The sequence below is a fragment of the Poecilia reticulata genome, chromosome 17, assembly GCF_904066995.2.
Source record: "Poecilia reticulata chromosome 17, P_reticulata-male-v2, whole genome shotgun sequence".
NCBI classification, from domain to species: Eukaryota; Metazoa; Chordata; class Actinopteri; order Cyprinodontiformes; family Poeciliidae; genus Poecilia; species Poecilia reticulata.
The window spans coordinates 18581805-18603397 of record NC_088846.1 but is presented as its reverse complement, the minus strand read 5'-3'; the positions used below and the strand labels follow the sequence as shown (position 1 = coordinate 18603397).

At 36.9% G+C, this 21593-nt stretch overlaps 2 protein-coding genes across 2 annotated transcripts; both read left to right on the top strand.

Moving 5' to 3' along the window:
• Positions 1-355: 355 nt before the first annotated feature.
• On the top strand, positions 356-8844 carry abcb8 (ATP-binding cassette, sub-family B (MDR/TAP), member 8). Its single transcript, XM_008434287.3, has 16 exons — positions 356-593; positions 1254-1569; positions 1654-1809; positions 2868-2962; positions 3074-3179; positions 3264-3425; positions 6229-6314; positions 6388-6485; positions 6567-6672; positions 6785-6818; positions 7172-7308; positions 7403-7497; positions 7582-7715; positions 7859-8006; positions 8089-8339; positions 8502-8844. Exons 1-16 carry the CDS (start codon positions 490-492, stop codon positions 8583-8585), a joined length of 2112 nt encoding a protein of 703 aa, XP_008432509.2. The 5' UTR covers positions 356-489; the 3' UTR covers positions 8586-8844.
• Positions 8845-10464: 1620 nt separating this feature from the next.
• On the top strand, positions 10465-21425 carry cdk5 (cyclin dependent kinase 5). Its single transcript, XM_081598646.1, has 12 exons — positions 10465-10663; positions 10977-11065; positions 11151-11218; positions 11373-11433; positions 11751-11807; positions 12095-12190; positions 12462-12536; positions 15116-15212; positions 16659-16730; positions 16832-16890; positions 17734-17814; positions 17998-21425. The coding sequence occupies exons 1-12, from the start codon at positions 10627-10629 to the stop codon at positions 18082-18084; spliced, it is 879 nt and encodes a 292-aa protein (XP_081454772.1). The 5' UTR covers positions 10465-10626; the 3' UTR covers positions 18085-21425.
• Positions 21426-21593: the final 168 nt, after the last annotated feature.

Sequence of the window (21593 nt, the reverse complement as noted above, 5' to 3'; positions counted from 1 at the left end):
GTAAGTGGCAAGATATACGTTTAACAAATTTTAATATATTGATTTTTCATGAAGTAATATTCACTTTGTTATTAATGATGATAATCATTAAGACAAAGATTTAACAGCTATGCGTATCACAATTAAACAGCATAAAACGAAAACAACAATAAAATGTTCTTAAATTTGCTTAATATGTTTTAGAAAATATAGAAAACTACAGATTTAAATTGAGTTTTTTTTTCTATTTTGCTTAGTAAAAACAACTACTTGAGGGATGAATGTTCAGTGACTGGTTATGGCTAAAATTCCTGTGTTAAAAAGAAGAACGTGCCCCTCACAATATGGCGATGACGTTGACGTACTCACGCGACCTTTACTCCTCCTCTGCGTCTTTGCGGTGATTCGTCAGCGTCAGTATGGCAGCCTGCAGGGAGCCGTGGGATTATTATTGAACTCCACATTTAAGTGAACATTTTGAGTTATTTATTGCCGAACTAAGGTTAAAAAATGTCCCAGCTTCTGTGCTCCGGATTGTGCGTCACTGCTTGTTCCCGATCACTCTCTTTTTCTTCATTGCGCAATAAGGCAGGGGGAAAATGGAAACTCTCACGGTAGGTTGAAGTGACCAGTTGCCAGATTAGCTAATGACAGATTTGTATTAGGCTAGCTGTGTTAATTGCACGTTAAATGGTACCACTGGCCCAAAGCAGTTTGGTAATATGTGGAACGAATAGTTTTAAGTTTGTAATCTAGACAAAAGAAGAATATTAGCAATTACTTAATCAAGGACAATGATTTGTCCTTTAATGTTTAATAAAGGGTAATAATATGTCAAGTCAGTACGTGACTTACAGTTCAAAAAATAATAAAATAATAATTCCAAGCAATTTTCATATGTTTTTCTTCTGATTTTCCTGAAAAATGGAAAAGGAAACTTGAAACTTCTTCATGAAAACATGAAGTTTTCATGTGTGCATTGGAGAATGTTTCTATTTCTCATAAAAGATGTCCAGAAAAAAAAAAACAGGCCACTTTTAAATTTCATTGTCTAAGATTTCTGTGTATATGATTAAAAAAAAGTTTTTGATAGCCAAAATGAGAAAAATAATCCTTGATTTGTTGGGACATATACTTTGACTACCTAGATAAACAACTCAATCTCAGTTGTTTGTAACTAAAAATATCCAGAAAATGTCTTCTATTTCTCATATGCCTTCATTCATGCTAGTAATTTTACCCCCTAACTATATTTGTAATGTCTTTTGATGTAGGTGGTATACAGCTCATTCACACACCTCCACACAGCCACCTGGCAATCCTTTGCACCGCATTTGGAACCTGACTCAGAGAGCCATCCACCACTCCTCCTCCCGGACATCCAAATCGCCAGGTTTGAAATTCATCCTAGGACCTGCGGTCCTCACTGTTTCAGCACGCCTGTTCTGCCGTGTAGCCTGCTGTGAGGCAGATGTCAACAACAACGCTCCAGAGGAAGTTATCCTCAAAGACTCTGTGCCTGACTTCAAATGGCACATCCTGTGGGAATTTGTCAAACCGCAGCTGTTTGCGCTCATCGGTGCTGTTGTGGTAAGCTTCAAGTGGTTTATTTAAAATTGATTGCAATGATGAAAACTTCCATTTCCAAATGCAAATACATTTTCTCTTTTTCAGCTTGCTTTTGGTGCAGCTGTGTTGAACATTCAAATCCCATTAATGCTTGGCGATTTGGTAAATGTTGTGGCACGCTACCTCAGAGAACATTCAGGTACCTACGTCAATGAGATAAAAGGTCCTGCCATGAAACTACTTGGACTGTATGCTATCCAGGTACGTACAAAACATCTATAAATGCATGATGTAGTTTTGAAGTTTAAGTCAAAGTTTCGTACTGTAGTGTTATGGGTAGTAGGTGTTAAGTGCACCCATATAAATACAGTTCCTTGCAAAAGTATTTGTACTTTTGTACATTTTTGTATTATTTCACATTTAGCCCATAATCTTTATTGTTTTGTATTATAATTTTATGTGATTAAGCAACTTATATTATTGCACAGTAAAAAGTGGAAATGAATGTATGTGTTTTTTTTATTACACATTTTACTCAGTAAAAATCTGAAAATTCTTCACCCTCTAAATCAATGCTCCAAGAAACATATTTTTCCATATTTTTTTCTGCATCCTTATAGTATGCTTCTATTTGATTTATGCATCTGGAGTAGGGCTTCACAACATTAGAAAAACATATGATATGCGATAAGATCTGTAAAGGTTGCTACAGCGATAAGGCTTTTGATAAGTAAACAAGGAAACAGCTCTCTGCTTTGTATTCTTAGCAAAGCTGAGACTAACCCCAGATAAGAGCTAGTCTATCCTGTTTCTGGAAAAAATGAAATGGAATGCAACATTTTCATCTCAACAGTGTTTTATTAATAATTTGTTTTTGGCTTTATCTTTGAAACAACTTAGTTGTAGGTTCTCATTGAATTTACCATCTTACCATCTCTTTACAATATAAAGCCTTTTATGTTGCTTTAAGTGTCACTAAATATATTACAGGCATAGAGAGCCTGAATTCTCGGCACATGAACACTTAAATCAGTCTGCACAGTTTATTGTTATTTATATATTGTGTACAGTGATATTGCAATAATTTTGAAATTGTGCAAATAGACTCATTTGGTTATAATGTTGGGACATTATAACGTAACGTGTTATAATGTGACAAAATGTCAAAAAGTTAAAGGGGTATGAACATATTTTCACTGAACTGCCTGTAGGTTCCAACATGAGTAAATTTTACAATTTGCATGCAAAAATTGAGATGTCACAGATTTAAAAGGTTCAGTGGTCTGTTGTTCTGGTCCTTCATCAAATCTTTTTTGCAGGGCCTGCTAACAACTGGCTACATCATCTTACTGTCGAGGGTAGGGGAAAAAGTGGCAGCAGACATGAGGAAAACCCTCTTTGCTTCCCTGATAAGGTATATATTCTACAATGTTGACTCTGAACACTGTTTTAAAACATATTCAAGCAAAGTCACTTTTCAAACCTAAGTACTACTATATTTTTTTATTTATTTTTTCCCCACCAGGCAAGATGTTGCTTTCTTTGACGCCAATAAAACCGGGCAGCTTGTAAACCGTTTGACTGCTGACATTCAGGAGTTCAAGTCTTCCTTTAAATTGGTTATTTCTCAGGTATTTTCACAAGCTTGAGTCAGCATCTAGGTCACACATCCCATATAAAAATTGCAACCATTTTCCCATCTTGTATATTTTCAGGGTCTGCGGAGCATCACGCAGACAGTCGGCTGTTTTGTGTCTCTCTATATCATCTCCCCCAAGCTCACAGGCTTGACAGTGGTTGTCCTCCCATGTCTTGTGGGAGCAGGAGCTATTATTGGTTCATTTCTGCGCAAACTATCTCGTCTCGCTCAAGAACAGGTAATATTTTATATACTTATACTGTTTGATTATTATTATATTTTTTTTCATATTTGGTCATGTTACAACCACAAACTTCAGTGTATTTTATTCAGATTTTATTTGAAAGACCAACACAAAATATTAAAATGAAAAAACAGGCATACAGAAGAAACCTTTCCTGGTGAAGGCAATGTAGGGGAATGGTCAAACATTCCGCGACTCCGAGCTGAAGCAGAAACGATACTTAAACGTTTTCCATAATCTGACAAGTAGCAAATCTACTCCACTTTATTCACCAAAAACGTTTTTTTTTATATAATTCACCAAAAACTGTTCTGTAATCTGGAACGTTCGCTACGTTGAGCTCCAGTGAGCTGCTTTATTGCACTGCGCGAGAGGCAATTGCGTCATGCGTCACGGGCAAAAGGTCAAAGGTAACAAGGTGACCGGAGAGCTTATTATGTTGTACAAAAAAATAATTATTATAATTTTAGTACATGTTATTATGTGTCAGAAGAGGGCTTAGAAAATAATAATACCAAAAAAAAAATGGACCAAAAGGGCACTTGGGGGCAAGGAGCAAAAGGGGCAGGTGCTCAAGCACCCCCAGCCACCCCCTGCCCCCCTCTGCACGTGCCTGAAATAGGTACTGATATGGGATTTTATGATTACCTAAAGAAGTGTTCACACCTTTGTATGACCCAAGGCTTGTTTACTTGCATAACAGGAAACAGATGCTAAAGCGGGGATGGTAACACAACTAATATAATTACATTACTAAATCAAAATACCACAAAGTCTGTATTATTTATTATTAAATTTTCATTATCTTAAGAATGCAGAGCTAATTAAATAACCTAAACAAGATCTTAAAGTGGTTCCAGTTTCTCTCGATGGCCAACCTGTTGAAACTGTGGCAAATTTTAAATACCTTGGGTCGTTCCTGGACAGTCAGCTCACCTTTGCTGAAAACACTGACTATATTTTGAAGAACTGTTCTCAGAGACTCTACCTTTTAAGAAGACTTAGTGATCTTCTTAAATTTGTCTTGAACTTGAAAAAATATATTTTTTTATTTATCACGAAAGAAGGGTTCAGTGAATGCGCATATAAATCTGGTGGGTTTGGTACCTCAAAAAAGGTTAAGAACCACTGATCTAGGATGTTTGTTCCTTTGGCGACCTGCATTTTGAAGGAAATGTTGACGCAAGGAAATCCTTCTAGCAAAAGCCCATGTTAGCACATGGAGCAAACAAAAGGAAGTGATGGTATGGTATTGATATGTGTGTACATAATGACAAATGTATAAAACGTTTACCGTGTATAGTATTTTCCAGCAACCCGCCGGACAAACTCCTACCGCTATCACTCCATCGATATCAACGTCTTTATTTAAAGTTTTCCATATCAATGCTGTGATTAAATGAGAACAAAATTTAACCATATGGTCTACATGCAGAGCTTTGTGTGGTTAGCTGTGGAGGGTTTGAAAGTTGGTCATAGTTGATGGAGAAAATAGACATTTCTAAGTGTAGAGAAATCCTGAAAGAAACCCAGTTACAATCTGCAAGAGACTTCCGTGGAGGTTCACTTTTAGCAGGACAACATCCACGAAACAAACAGTTAGTGCAGCTGTTACGTCCACCAAGGGTACAACATATTTGAGGACACGAGACAAGAATGAGGGTTCAACAAAATATTTTATTCTTAAACTCTCTTCACTTTGGTTTTCTTAGTTCAGCTTCTTCTGATTTTCTGTGAAGAAAAAGGGAGTTAAAGGCCCTCAGATACCGTGTCCCAAAAATAAAGAAAAGCAAAACCCCAAAAGTATTAACAAAAAGTTGGACCTGGTGAGCCGATCAAATAGAACAAAACGGTACAGCAGGGGGCCAACCCTATACAGGGCTGTCGAAGCCCCTACTAGTACCGGACTAAAGCAAAAAGATCCTAATACAAAAGGAAGATCGAAAACAGGACAACCGGTCCCACCAGGCCAAAATCACAAGAAAAAGCAAACAAACAAAAGCTAACAGAAATACCGCATGGCAGGCTGGAAACGTCAGCTGCGGCCCACAGCGACTGGACGTGCGCGCACCGCGCCGGTGGTGGTGGAGCGAATGGAAGCGAATGGAAAGCGGAACTCTCAACATGCCGAAAGCCAGCCTATTTATGGGCGGACCAACAGCGCCACAAATTAACGTAATTAAATGACCAAAAAGAAATTATCCAAACTCCAAAATATATTAACAAAAGGTCATTCAACTAAAGTCTATAAGAAAACAAAGAAAAGAAATAGACAAAAATCATAATGTGCCTGAAGCACATAACAGCAGCAAAATAGCATTTGTGTCTTAGAAGTGGACTAGTCAAAGTCCAGACTTGAATCAAATTGAGAATCTGTGCCAAGACTTGACAAGTGATCTACACAGACTGAATCAATCCACCATTCTTGAGCTTGTGTTTTTCTGCAAAGAACAATGTAAAAAAAATGTCCTTAAAGTATTGACTAAGTGGGGTTTAATACAAATGCACATTACACTATTTAAATTTTTATTTCTAAAGAATGTTGAAAAGCACTATCAATGTCCTTTTTTACTTTATAAGACTGTTGGATACTGTTGGACTTTTATTGCATAAAAATACAACAAAACCGATTGAAGTTTGTGACTATAATGTGACAAAATCTGAAAGGTTCAAGGGCAAGGAATACTTCTGTACATTAATGCTTGTTGTTTGCTCTCAAAATCAGCCATAAAAAAATATTCTTCAAAATGTTGTTTAATTTACTATCCGACTGGCTTCTGCTGTTGTTCAAACCCAGGTAGCAAAAGCAACAGAGGTGGCAGATGAGGCTCTGGGTAACGTCCGAACAGTGAAAGCTTTTGCTATGGAGGAACGAGAACTCCAGTGAGTAAAAGCATATTCAGAAATCATTCTTAAAAATTAACAATGCTTAGTCTTTTATTATGTTTCTCCTCAGACTGTATGCATATGAAGTCGACAAATCATGTGAAATGAATGAAAATCTTGGTGGAGGCATTGCAGTTTTCCAAGGCTTGTCGAACGTGGCACTGAACTGTGAGTGTTTACGTTGTTGCTGTTGGACACAATATATGTCAGACCTTCAATAATGCTAGTGTTCTGATGCTGTTCAAACAGGCATTGTGCTGGGAACTATTTTTGCTGGAGGGACATTAATTTCAAGTAATGAGATGTCTCCTGGAGACCTGATGTCTTTCTTGGTTGCTTCACAGACTGTTCAGAGGTATGAGACACACCATGTTTATTTCTTCATCTGATTCACAATAAAAAAGCAGGTGCACTTGTTGAAACTCAACTTATTTCAGTAATGAATAATACGCCTGTTTTGTGCTCAGGTCCTTGGCCAGTATTTCCATCCTTTTCGGACAGGTAAGTTAAAGTTACATGTTTGTTCTGTGCCCTGCAAAAAAAGGTGCAATTGAAGGGAGCTGCACACCTGTGCACAGGATCATTTTCAGATTTGTGTTTGTAAAAAGAACTTTAAAAAGCAGCTTTCATTTTCTTTTCATGTCGCCATTATGGACCACACCGTCTCGTCTGCCAAGACAGTGTAATCCCTATAAAATATATTGAGGCTTTTAGTTCTGAGAAGACAAGTGTGGAAAACTTCAAGGAATATAAATACTTTTGCAAGGCACTGTACTGTACAGTGCATGTTGTCTAAATTCTTGAAATGTTACTTTTGCTTCTAAAATTTCCTGTGGAATGAAATTTTCTTGCAGGTGGTGAGAGGGACGAGCGCTGGGGCCCGGGTTTTTGAATACCTGTCTTTAAAGCCAACCATTCCCCTATCTGGGGGAGGACGCATCCCCTTACACTCTCTGATTGGAAGAGTGGACTTCATGAACATTTCATTCAGGTTTCACACATATAGCATCTTCTACACTTCTAAGAACTGAATAAAGTTGTTAGATAACATGAAAAAAATTCTTCCTTTTTTTGTGCATCAATAGTTATCCAACGAGACCCGGCCATGAAGTCCTGAAGAAGTTCAGTTTGACGCTGCCACCTTGTAAAACTGTTGCAATTGTCGGCGAATCTGGAGGAGGTATTCTGACAGAATGCCATTGCATTTCATTTTGTGACATCTAAATGATTTTGAGGTTTGCTCATAAAAAGTGAAACCCTGTAGGTAAGTCCACAGTGGCATCCTTACTGGAGCGTTTCTACGACCCAACCAACGGTGTGGTCATGTTGGATGGGCTCGACATTCGCACGCTGGATTTGGCCTGGCTCAGGGGCCAAGTTATTGGATTCATCAATCAGGTAGATTGTTTTATCCACCTGACCGTATCAAGCTTAAATAACATATAAAATGCTTAATAATGAACACAGAGAATAGTTAATGTGTTTAAACGTCTGTTTAGATTTAAATGTAGGTGTCATTGCGTTCTCTCTTCTGTTTGAAGGAGCCAGTTTTGTTTGGATCATCTATCATGGAGAACATCCGCTTCGGGAAGCCTGATGCCACAGATGCTGAGGTCATTAGTGCAGCAAAGCAATCTAATGCTCACCGCTTCATTATGAGCTTCCCAGATGGCTATAACACGATGGTTGGTACGTGCTGCCATTTAAGCTTAATCTCTTTTTAAACACTGTGTCGTATGTAAATTCTAAGCTTCTAGGTTTCTACATCTAGGTGAGCGAGGCGTGGCGCTATCAGGTGGCCAGAAACAGCGGATTGCCATCGCCCGAGCTTTGATCAAGAACCCCAGCGTCCTTGTGCTCGACGAAGCCACCAGCGCCCTTGATGCAGAATCCGAGCGGGTGGTGCAGGAAGCGCTGGACAGGGCCACAAGGGGTCGCACTGTGCTCATCATCGCCCACAGACTGAGCACTATCCAAGGGGCCGATATAATCTGTGTCATGAGCAATGGCCGCATTGTGGAGGTGAGGATTTGGAGAAGCTTGGACACTCAGTTAAATGTATCGGCTCATGAAGGAGTTCAAAAATGGACCCCCAAACGGCATACTGTAATTTAATTTTTAGAAATTTATCGTAATGTTACATCTATCTAATGCATTATCTAACAGGTTGTTCTTTTCACACAGGCTGGAACACATTTGGAACTGCTGAGCAAAGGAGGACTTTATTCTGATCTGATCCGCAGACAAAGAGCCGAGGGGCAGAAATAAAGATTTATAAACAGTTTTCAGTTGTGCAATGATAAATTATTGAGTTAAATTCATGGATAACATCTGCTGGGTTAGAAAAATGAACATGTCTGTGTTTGTTTAGTTTCATAGAAAAATCAAACACTTGTAAATGGTAAATGTGTGTTAAGTGGACCAACTGGATTAAAATGTGATGATTTTTAAAATGCTACTGTACTGTGCTTATGAAACACATTCAATTATGAAGTTTAGTTTTTGGAAAATAAAATCTTTTTGAGAAGAGAGATGTCTTTATTTAGAGTTGGTACTTATATAATTTATGTTTAGCACCAATGAATTATGTTTCTTTAAAAAAAAGCAACTATGGTTAGTTTAAGCTTGTATTTACATCAGAATATATGACTTACCTAATTTTGGAACAAACCATTTGGCTCACAGGAGCCAATCGTACAACTTTTAGAAATTAGCAGCTACTATTTTTGAATTGAATCTTACCTAACTGTGTACTCCCAATTGTTTAAACCAAGTCTTGCTCCATATATTACTTGTATGGATTGCAACCTTGTCAGTGGAATTGAACTTTAAACAAGTTTACACAGTTAAGCAATACATTTGGTGTATGGAACATACTCTTAAAATGTCAAAATGTAGACCCCTCTTGTTCCAAGGCTGCATTTGAAATTTGAAGTCACCTGTTTCACAGATTTGTTTCTCTTTAGGTTCTACACCACAATTGCCTGTGTTGTTGTCCATGGAAGTATTTTCACTACTGCTGATTGGCTTCATTGTAAGCAAAGGTGTGAGATCGCTCTTTTAGTGAGCGCATTTGAAGAAAGGTGGTGCTACTCCAACCTCTGATATATTTGATAAATGGCCACTTGAGAAGCTAAAGAAGAAGCACTTTCTTTAGATTCTTCTTGAGAAGAATTTTAGCCATCAGAATGCCGTCATGGAAAGATTTTGCGATTTTTAAAACTAACGTTTCTATGCCTCTGTACCACAAACCAGCACAAACCTAGACTTAACATACTTTTTTAAAGCATTTAATAAAGAATGATGATCCAAGTTGATAATTTAACAAGCTGAAGTTCTTCCTAAATACAGTCAATAGTTTTTAGTTTCTGACATCTTTGCTGCAATCAAGGTTTGCTTCTACATGCATAAAGAAATATTTGAATGTAAACATGGTAATTTATTTGCTCAAAATATATATCTTGCAAGCTAAAGATAACATGAACCAAAAAAATAAATAAAATGGCTTTTATCAGAGTTTATTTTTTCCTCTATTTTTTCATTAGATCTGAACCAAATAGTGCTCTGGTTAGTGAATTAAACAATTTTTTACAGAGCATTATTTTATACAAATAAGTGTAACATAAGTGCTGCAGCAAAAATAAAAATGAATGTGGTAAAAAAAAAAACACATTAAAAATGATCAAACTAATTTGAAAAGAACTCATCTATCAGAGGATGGTAAAAATCATCCTTCCTTAGTATTTTCTCTGTTTTAGCATTATCAACCTACTAATGGAAACCTGGAAATTAGCCACTTGACTATAACCTCATGTATTATAAGTATGCATTGTCCCATTTTTAAAAGTAAACTTGAACTTGAAACTTGTAAGGGAGTACTTTTTCACACCACTTGCTTTTAAAATTCAGCTTAGTAAATTTGACTTTCATTTACTATATATGTATACATATTTATTATTATTATTATTATTATTATTATTATTATTATTATTATTATTATTATTATTATTTCTTAAACTAATGCTAAAATAAGAACCACTTTAAGAAACGAGTTGTCATTTTGTTTGTATTTCACGAAGCCATTGGTGAAAAGTAGGAACCTGCTGTCACATTGCAGTTTGCCCTGTCAACCTCTAGATGGCCACAAAGATAATTGTGCTACTGTCTGCAATCCGACTATAAGCATAAAGAGCAGCCAGATTTAGCTAGCGTCAGTGGATACCGTTTCATTTTGTGTACCCCATTTTAGGAGGGGGTTTGTTGGTCTTTGGCTTGCAAGCTAGCTCAACGCTGGCTTCACTGACCAAACATGCAGAAATATGAAAAGCTTGAAAAAATTGGAGAGGGTAAGTTTTGTCATAAAAAACATAAGGTAACATCTGTTAGCCACAGCTAATGCTAGCATAGCAATGGTTTTATAGAGCTTGTTCATTTAAACTAGACTGTCGTGTTATGCTCGTGTTAACTGACCCTCCCTGGAAATTGCATCCTATCCTGTTTCTATAATTTTTAATTAAATTTGAAATGGATTAGTTTAGAATTTTAATTTTAGGATGTTGAATTCAGCTTACGATAGGAAGGTTGCTAGCTTGAGTTGCTATGCAATTCATCGACAGTGGAGTGTTATCTGTGGTTAATGAGGCCTTGTTTATTCTGTAGGTACGTATGGAACTGTTTTCAAAGCTAAAAACAGAGAAACGCATGAAATAGTGGCATTAAAACGGGTCAGGCTGGACGACGACGACGAGGTTTGGACACATTGTTGACAGTTGCACTGTTTGGTGATGGGTGTTCAGGAGGCTAATGCTAAATCACAATGTATATTGCTTACAGGGGGTGCCAAGTTCTGCTTTAAGAGAAATCTGTCTTCTGAAAGAACTAAAGCATAAAAACATTGTCAGGTAAGCCTGCTGCTTGTTTTTTTTTTGTTGTTTTTCTTCTATACAAGTATGCTTTGTGTGATTTACTTGAGAGCTGTAAATGGCTGTTTTTTATTAGTTTTTTTTAAAACTTGAAATCAGCAACATTAAACAATCTTTCTTGTATTTATTTTAGATTGCATGACGTGTTGCACAGTGACAAGAAGTTAACATTGGTTTTTGAATATTGTGATCAGGTGAGTTACTCAGCCAGTCTAATTAAACCACAAGTATCAATCTACAACCCTCAAAGGCCGGTGTCCTGCAACTTTTAGATGTGCCTCTGCTGCACCACATCTGAATAGAATAATTGGGTCATTAGCAAGGCTCTGGAGAACTTAGCTACACAAGGAGAAGGTGATTAAGCCATTTCATTCCAGTAGTTTGTACTTGTGGCAAATCTAAAAACTGCAGGACACCGGCCCTTGAGGACTGGAGTTTGACACCTCTGAATTAAACACTTGAGTTTGATAAATATGGTCTATGGCTAAAATATGTTTGTGATGCATCGCAGGATTTGAAGAAATATTTTGACAGCTGTAATGGAGATCTAGATCCTGAAACCGTGAAGGTGAGAAATAAGGACACTACATCTGACAAAAATCTTACTGTATTTTTTCATACTATGGATTATAAGTGAAACACCATTTTCATGTGTAACAATGGCACTTTACAAAATGTAATGCTTCAATTGTTTGTGTTGTATAACTTTTTTATAATGTAAATCACTTTGAAGTACCTGTTGCTGAAATGTGCTATGCAATTTTTTTTTTCTTAATGTTTGACATTTTGATCATTGTGTGTGCTACAGCTTTTAAAAAGTAAAAATTAACAAATAATCCTGTCTTTACTCTGCAGTCGTTCATGTACCAACTATTGAAAGGCCTCGCATTCTGTCACAGTCGAAACGTTCTTCATAGAGATCTGAAACCACAAAATCTCCTCATCAACAGAGTGAGTTTTGGACTTTTACAAAGCTTATGGTAAACATTGGCTCCAGTATGGGCCAGTCTACTTGCTGCTTTGAAAATGTTAAAACCAGAAATATTGCAGTGTGACTGTTAGACGTGTATTACTGTGTTGTGACCTTTCTTTAGTAGATACTTATTGAGTAACTAGAAAGGCACAACTAAATCAGAATGGTCCTTTACCTTGTAAGGACCATTATGAAAATTATAATAAAATACCCACCTCCCTTTCTTTTTTTTTTTTTCTCCATCTGTAGAATGGGGAATTGAAGCTTGCTGACTTTGGGCTGGCTCGAGCTTTTGGCATTCCTGTGAGGTGTTACTCAGCAGAGGTAAGTTATGCATAATTAATATTGCAGGTTTTCTGTTTCAAGTAGGAAAAATGAGGCTAAAGAGCAGAATTCTAGGCTGCTGTGGGCAGTGTTAAGGAAACCAAGTCAGAGATCGGAGATCAGCTTCCTGGCTGATTTAAAAGCATTAACTACAGTTTGCGTTGTGTAAATTTACTTTGCAAGAAGTAACCAAGTACAAAGCATGCACCATGATTGTTATCACTCTGTCTCCTGCTGTATGTAGCCAGGCAGCACAGTGCTGTAATGTCTGCCACCATGACAGGTGACGAAAACAATCGGAGCAATGAGCATCCGTTCTTGTCTTCTATTTATTTGCTAATTAAATGTCAATGTATATAATTAAATAGAATAATAAAAGCTACTGCAGTGTATGCAGAGCATTACAAGAGCAAAGAACGGCTCTCAGTGAGGCTCCAGGCCTATCTTGGTAAAGAGCCGTCCAGAAGAATTGGATCGTTCTTGAATGTCACATCACTACATTGCAGACTTTGGTCACAGCATTGTCCCATATATGCACAACGTCAGTCAACACCTGAGCACAATAATTCAGTACAGTGAGTGACAACGTTTTTTCATAGCAAATTCAATTTGTCCCTGCACAACTAACTTTGCTAACATCACGTCCACAAAGCTTACCTTTCTTTGAGCTTCTTTTCTAAGTGACGATAAAAGTTAGACACAGTCCCCACCTTCTGTGAAAGCGAAGCGCTGCTGAATTTACAAGACTGAGACCACAGGCAGTCGAATCAGACAAGACTAAGACCATCAAAAAGTGGTCTTAAGACCGGTCTCGAGTACAACACACAAGCTGTCCAAAGCTTTGTATGTCCACTTTCAACTTCTTCAAAATATTAACTTCGCCTGGTGTTTTCATGAAACTGTTTGTTCACCAGTGTACTCAAAAAAAAAAACTCAGAATAGGCCTTCACAGAACCACAAATGCAATCTATTTGTGATTTTTACAGACAATTGGTTGAACTTGGTTTTATTTCTGGGCATCAAATGAAAAAGGACAAAGTTTTGCATCTTAATGCCTCACTTTTCTCAGGTTTTTTTTTTTTATATTGAAAACCATGTATTTTCTTTATCTGCTTCAATTATTAGGTGCTTTATATTTGCCTGTCTGTCACATATAACTCTCCATTACTACTCTTTGTTGTTTTAACATGACATATTTTGATAAATGAATTATTTTCCAAGGCATTGGATATTGCTGACAAACATAAGTAGATTCACTTGTTTTGTTTTTGTGACAAAAAACAAAACAGGGGTGAGCAAAGTGGACTTGGTGACACTGCTGATATGAAAATGGGGAAAAAAAAAAAACTTCCTCTAGAAACCCATTTCTAGAGGAGATTTTGTATATTTTGTAAATGGACACATTGACCTGACTCTGGGGTTCTAAGAGGAAATAAGTTAGTCAGAAGTGGCTACAAGTAATGTGAATGTATGTTGTAATTCTTGAAAACAAAAAGTTAATAGTGATGATTTAGGAAAAGTTTTGTGTAAAAGTGCAGAAAGATATTTTTACTCATTTATATTTATCTTAATAATATTTCACTATTCTTCTGCTGCTTTATTTTCCTAAGTAGTCATCTGTGTCCCAATTACTTTCACTTTTGAACTAGCTTACAGGTTTAGACTCCATCTCTAAACTATTCTTTCTAAATCTGACGTCATTATCTAGCTCATACTGCATTTTGTATGCAAGAAAGGGTTAAATTCTGGGGACTTGTGAAGTTTAATTAAACCCGTGCCAACTGAAGTAAAACTTCAATTTCTAATATAATTTACTCTATTCTATAGCAGACCTACTGTCTGGCTTCATGATGGGGTTAGTTGATGCTTTGCAGCTCAGTTTCATTGAATAATATTCCTGGAGCTGGACAAATTGTTTCTGATGAGGGAAAAAAAGTTGACTTTTTATGCCAATTATAGGAACTGCTTTGAAGCTGCTCTGTTCAACATCATTATGTCTTCTGAAGGGCTGTCAACTCAGCCATTTTCTTTATGCATTTCTTATGGCCTTTAGTTTATCAGCACAGTAACTGACATATTAATCAATGCAAATAATAAATGACCCTTCAAATGGGGCCATTTTTGTCTAGAATTGATCTTTTTTTTTTTTTTTTTTTTCATCTTGAAACTGTCTGATTTTAAGGGAAGTATGCTGGATGAATTGGTCTGATTCTGGAACGGCGATGCAACTCGGGCAATGATCATTTTAAAGTGTTGCACACTGCTTAGCTGCAGAAAAAGAAGCTGTTCTCATTGCCTTTAGTCCCATTTATCCTTACCCATCAGCTGCTGGGTTCTTTTTTTTTTTTTCTCCAGAAATAATGTTGTCTTGTTTTTATTCTATATTTTTGACTGTTATTATCCTTTAAACATTTTTCAGATGTTTTCTTCATTTTTTCACTTGGGTTTTATGTCGGTGTCTTAACTAAAAGGTGCAAAAGGCACAAAATTAACTTTAAGCTTAAAAAACAAGCAGTTCAGGCTTTTATTGCACTATTGTTGACTATTAATTCTTACTTTGTGGTTCGGTTTCTCTGCAGGTTGTGACGCTTTGGTACCGACCTCCAGATGTGTTGTTTGGTGCTAAACTTTATTCTACCTCTATTGACATGTGGTCAGCTGGCTGCATATTTGCAGGTTAGTTTTTTTTATTTTTTTTTGTATATTGTCTCTTCGGTTTATTCTTGTGAGAAAAAAATAAAACGCAACGGCGGGATTAAAAATGCATAAATCATTCGCATAAGCACAGAGCTCATTTAATTGCAGGAATTAATTATTGCAGTCAGGGCTCTGTCTCATGATGCTCATAAAAGCTTAAATGGCCAAGCGTGAGAGAAAGTCAGGCTTGGTTTATTTATGAAGTGCTGTACATTAAGTGGAAAAAGTAAATGCAAAGGTGTTTATATTGGAGAACTGGGAAAAGATAATTGCTGAACTGAAATTCTTCATTTGATAGTAAAACAGATGGATAATACAGCATATTATTCTAAATGTTTATTTAAAATTCAATATCCAAATATTGTTCAGATGTTTCAGTCTTGGCAATCATCAATTTAAAGTGGATTAAAATATCTTTGCCTGATAAAGGCCTTGTCACTGAAATGTTAGTTCTTTTGCTATCGGGTTACAGATTTGTTTTCTCCTGCGAACATTTTTTATTTGCGCTCCAAATACCCCAAAGTTTATTCAGTGCTACATTTTTGTAACTCTGTAACAACAAATCCTTTGAAGAGGAGACAGAGTTGCACCGCTGCTCATCTGTTGACAGAGATCCTTTCTACCTACTGGAGAATAATCACACAATAAAATATGGTCAGAAATTGCATTTTCTGATATTAGAGGGTTTTGGCGACTGATTTGTGTAATCATAATAAAAAAATCTGATTTTTATCAGTCTGGAAAAATGTCAGCAATTTGTGACATTTTGTGATTGTTAATGTGGTATTGTTATGGCAGTGAGAATAGCGCTGTTAAGAAGTCTAAAAGTATTATGTGACCACTGCATATGACCGAAAGTAAGCTGATGCTCTCCTTCCTACCATTTGTCTCATTGCTATACAACAAAACCTTTTTTTACTTTTGTGGCAATGTTGCCTGCAAAAACAACAGGAAGAAAAATCCTGAGATTTTCAGATGCACAGTTGCGTCAAACAAATGACGTCTCGATGTGTTTGTTCTTATAGCCGCTGTCTGCATTTGGCCTGCTTCACTGCAGTAATATAAGGAGAACAAGGCTTTGATGGACAAAGATCAATAGGAAGCAGCAGAGCAAACACTCATTAGGAAGTGAAAAATGTGCATCTATGCCGTTCAAGGTGATCAGTTTACCAGTTGGGGGCACTGCTTGCTCCCATTTGGATGTCATAAGGTTGTGTGGATTTGGATGAGTCATTAACAGATGATAATATTTGATTGAAAACACTGGGGTACATATTGTGATAAATGTGTTAAAGAAAAAAGGGGAGTGTTTAAAATTCTCCTAAGTATCCAGTGACCAAAACAGTTTTCTGTGGTGCATTTTAGTTTATATAAATCAGTTTGTTTTGACCATTTTCTCTTTTTTTTTTCTTTCTTTTTTTTAAGAGCTGGCTAATGCTGGAAGGCCGTTATTCCCTGGCAATGATGTGGATGACCAGTTGAAAAGAATCTTCAGATATCCTCTTTTTAAGTTGCTTCAGTGTTGACAAGACGTCAACATCGTTAATAAATTGATGTCACACTTTGTTTTAAACATTTTCTTTAACCGCTTTGTACATTGTTGGGCACACCTACTGAGGAACAGTGGCCAACAATGACAAAACTTCCTGATTATAAGGTACATTTATTATTGTCAAGCTCTCAATAATGACACCAAAAACTTTAATAACATCAGACTAATACAAAATCATTTTAACTACAAGAATATTGTCTTATGTTCTACATAATCATAAGAAACACTGTTGAATTGACCCATAAGGTGGGTAGGCTACAAAAGAACATTTGTAAAGAAACATGACTGTTGTCTTCAAGTACTGTATTTTCCGCACTATAAGGCGCACCTAAAAACCTTCAATTTCCTCAAAAGCCGACAGCGTGCCTTATAATCCGGTGCGCCTTGTATATGGGCCAATATTTGAGCCACAACAGGTCTAGCAACTATGGTAAGCAGCCGCCGACTTCATTTTCCCCCGTAGAAGAAGTGTGCGGTGCATGCTGGGATAGTTGTCAGAACGATGGTTTGTTAATAAAGTTTGATAATACATTTAAAGCCGGGGGGACAGGGGAAGAGAGACAGAGACCGCGGAGGCAGTGTGTCGGTTGGTCTGTGTTACCCAGAAAGCAGTTGGGCACAATATCCCAACACCGTAAGTGAAACAACGACTGGGACAACCTACTATATATATAGTACTCGGGGACCACTTCTTTACACATGTGGATGTGTAATAGAGTACGGAACAAATTGGCAACCCAAACTGAAGCGTCTATTCTATGCGCCTTATAGTGCGGAAAATACGGTATGTTAAATGGAGGGGAAAAAGTATAATGGTAAAAGAGACACAAAAAGGCTAAAGAAGCAAAGCCTACTGAGGAGCTTTGGGTTCATAAGGCATGAACTACAGCTGCATGCATCACACCTGTATACTTCCAGACTTTTGATATATTTTTTGCTTTTCTCCAGCCATATCCCATGTATCCAGCCACCACCTCCCTTGTGAATGTGGTTCCTAAACTAAGTAGCACAGGAAGGGATCTACTGCAGGTACTTCAAACATTTTAGTTGTTTTGTTATGCAGTTTGAAGATGTTGCTTTGTATTAATTGTGCTACATGTTCAGTTACAGCAGCAAACTTATGCAAAGCTGTTGTTGATTTACATTTTTGCTCAGATGAATCGGTGTTTTTTTTCTTCACTCATTAAAAATGTTTTGTTTCACCCGATCCAGAACCTGTTGAAGTGTAATCCCGTTCAGAGGATTTCAGCTGAAGAGGCCTTGCAGCACCCCTACTTTGCCGATTTCTGCCCGCCCTAAAATGCTAAATTGCCTGTCACCGAGCCACAGCCGCAAGAATCAATCATCCTTCACTCTGTTTGGTCATTAGGAGCGATTCTCAACAAGGCAAATCCCTCACTGGGATTCTGACACTCCCATGCAGTTCATTCTGTTGTGCCTCTGTGTGGAACAAAGCCCCAGCGGCTCTGCTAAGCTTTAGGGTCTTTTAAGTTAAAAGCCTGTTTTAATTTGGTTCAAACATCACTCCAAGTTAATTGGCACCAATGAGGGCGGGGTTGCATTTAATACACTTTATAGTCATACGTTTTCTTTTTTGCCTATTTAAGTTAAATTAGTAAAGCAACAAACTGTTTTCTTTAGTGTTCCGTCGTAATCTATGGTCATATAATTTGGCGAGTTAACGTCAGATGCCTGCCAAAGTGCTTGTACTTAGTGCATCAGTCACTCACACGCCTTTGTTGAGATGTAGTTTCTATTCCTGATGGTGTTTCAGTAGTTTTCTTTTTCTTTTTTTTTTTTTTTTTTTTTTTGCTTATACAAGTCTTAACACCAGTAGAGACCAGTGTAAGTGTACCAACACTTACACTGGTAAGTGTTGGATTTATGGTAAATATGGATTTACCATATTAGGTAAATCCATACCTAATATGGATTTATATTTCCATAAATATATTTATATTTGCAGGTGGAAGTACGGCTGAAAGTAAGTCAGCTTTGAACAACTTGTTTGTTTAGGAACTTTTATGATTGATATGTATACAGTTCCAGTCAGGGGTTTTTATATGGTCATCATCTGTAATATGTTAATTTGAGGCTGTTAATAAATTATTTAAACTGCTATTTTCTAGGATGGATTGCTTATGCGATATACAGCTTTAGTAAATGTTTTCTACAAAAACGATTAAGGGTAGAAGTAAAAGAATTCATGGATTAATGTAACAGAATTTAAAAAAAAAATTACAAGTTCAAATCCCATAGTCTTGTAGTAAATTACACTAGGACCACTATATTTCTGTTTTCCTGAAGACGTTTCTGGCATAAACCTGGCTGGATATTTGATCACTCATCCTGGCAGGATGTTGTTAATTTAAGTTGCTTGGTCTCCTGGCACACACTCGGCTTTTCAGTATAATTGCATAGGCCTTTTTTAAGTCGGCTTTATCCAAGCCAAATCCAGTTTTGATGTTTGCTTGAATTGCTGTCCTGTTGGAGCAGTTTTAACCAGCTAGCTGTTGGGTTGAGGTGGAATTGAAAAACACAGAAAGGTCTCCAGCATTATTCCATCCTCTCTGCAGCATAAATCCCTACAGCGCAGACCATGTTCTTAGATTCTAACCCCCCACATCCCAACACACTTCTTCCTATTGAGGTCAAAGTTTTCCCATCTTTGCCTTGTCTGACCATGAAACGTTTCACCTGTTGGCATTATGTCAACTCTAAGGTGTCTCTGGGGTTTGCAACTTGCTGTTCAAGTAGTTTCTACTGATAAATTTGATTATTGCCCATGATGAGTGTATATAAACTCGTGAACAAAACTGTAGCAATATATATCAATTATTTCGCACTTTGTTTATGCCTTATTAGTGTTCTTGCAAAGCTGTTGCTGTTCCACTTTGGTGATTTAGAGGCAGCTCAGTGAAGCATCAATGTGTGCTTGCATACAAGCAGCTTATCTTGCATCAATCAGCAGCATGACGGCAGCCTTGTTGATTAGATTTGTATGCTTCATGCACTGTCCCCACTTTACATTTCCATTCCAGTCCCCCTCTCCCCCTCTATTGATGCTAATGTCCATTAGGGTGCAGGCCTGGCTTAAAGGGAAGGTATAATTTGGTATAAATTCAGATTGGCTGTAGCATTTTTGAGATTGTAACGGCTTTAAAAAGCCGCTTTGGGTTTAGCTACCTTTTTAGACGAGCTGTTCCCTTCAGCCCCAGTGGCCAATTGGTCCATATTAACACTAAATAAAGAACATAAGAGTTATCTGCCTACAATCTTTTGACAGATTCTGAATTCTCCTATCTTAATAGGTCTGCCTGGAGGAGTTTATCGATATACATGCACCATAACGCTAATGGAACCACCTGCCTTATCAGATAGGCAGGTGCCACATGTGACTAATATCCACATTAAAAGCCAACCTTGTTTTTTTGGGGTTAAAATCCTGTAATTGGTGTTCATTCGGTTTATATCTCGGTGGTCTTTAAAGTATTTTGGTGCATAGATATTTATTGATTTGAATACTTTATATTCTGTTAAATTTTGCTGTTGCTAATGTCGGCCCTCTCCCCCCAAGTAGCTGATGCGGTCCACCATAGTGTTTATCAGGAGTTTAGAAACTATATACTTTTCAAATGCTTCCCCTTTTTGACAGTTTTACTTTTTTTAATCAGACTTCCAGGAAGTAAGGATTTCATTAAGTACTTATCACAGGGAAGCAGCAACCTTCCTTCTCAGAACTGCTACAGTAAATTGTAGGATTTAATTAAATTTTTCTGAGTATAAACTTGTTCTTTTCTCTTGAGGCTAAACTAGCTGCAGATGTTATTTTCCCCAGCTGTCGCTGCTACCAAATAAACAATTTTCCAAGAAATAACACAAAGGAGGATGAAAAGACTGCAGGCTATTTTTACTCTGAGGACTTCACACTTTTACCGTTTCTTATAGTTTAAATGCTGATTCAGAAGGGTTTGTTCCACTGACCATTGTAGATTAGTATAAAAAGCAACTTTATTAATATAAGTTTTTATTCTCAGGCTTTTTATTTGCATCTTTGTATTTATATTTGTGCACTTTGTCACAATAGTTTAGAAGATTATTACGCGTTAAACACGGACATTCAGAATAATACAGCTATTACTAAGTAGACCAATATTTACATGATGACCATTTGTGAAACATTTTACCATTTTGACACTGTTTATCTCTGAAATGCTTTTTTTAAATGGTTTTCTACTAGTTTAAAGAGGAAACGCATCTAATTCTGTAAACTGTTTTGCACCGTGAGCTTTTTTTGTTTAGTAATTGCCATATTAACATATTAGATGTTTTATTCCACTCCAGATGATTACAGTGATAATTTTGCTATTAAAAGCCAGCAGATTGAGTGGCATCTAAGGCAACTGTCTCACTGTGGAAAATATGTTTCCTTCATTTGAATTATGTAAAATAGTTAATGGGTGCATGTATTTATTAAACATGGAATGTCTGTTTTCTTTTACTTAGATGTAGCAAAACCTTTAGTTGGTACAGAATTGTATTCAGTAGTTGTGTAGATATGTTGGCTTTTAGTGACATTTTAAGCATTTAAAATGTTTGAAGGATGCGTGCTTTTGACTTAAATTATAAAGAAAAAACAACCAACTTTTTTTTTTTTCTTGCTTCTTTGTTTTGTGGATTGCAGCAGCAATAAGAAGCTTTATTTGAATGAAGGATGGGTTTTGCACTTTGGCTTCTGTATTTGAATTCATTAGAACTTTGGACAAACATTGTGACTTTATGTCAAAGCCATTAAGAATCCATATTTA

Coding starts and splice junctions, on each gene's coding strand:
- abcb8 (XM_008434287.3), top strand. CDS start 490: ATGTCCCAGCTTCTGTGCTCCGGATTGTGCGTCACTGCTTGTTCCCGA. Junction 3,180..3,263: donor TTAAATTGGTTATTTCTCAG/GTATTTTCACAA, acceptor GTATATTTTCAG/GGTCTGCGGAGCATCACGCA. Junction 6,819..7,171: donor TTTCCATCCTTTTCGGACAG/GTAAGTTAAAGT, acceptor ATTTTCTTGCAG/GTGGTGAGAGGGACGAGCGC.
- cdk5 (XM_081598646.1), top strand. CDS start 10,627: ATGCAGAAATATGAAAAGCTTGAAAAAATTGGAGAGG. Junction 11,066..11,150: donor GGCTGGACGACGACGACGAG/GTTTGGACACAT, acceptor TATTGCTTACAG/GGGGTGCCAAGTTCTGCTTT. Junction 11,434..11,750: donor TTTTTGAATATTGTGATCAG/GTGAGTTACTCA, acceptor GATGCATCGCAG/GATTTGAAGAAATATTTTGA.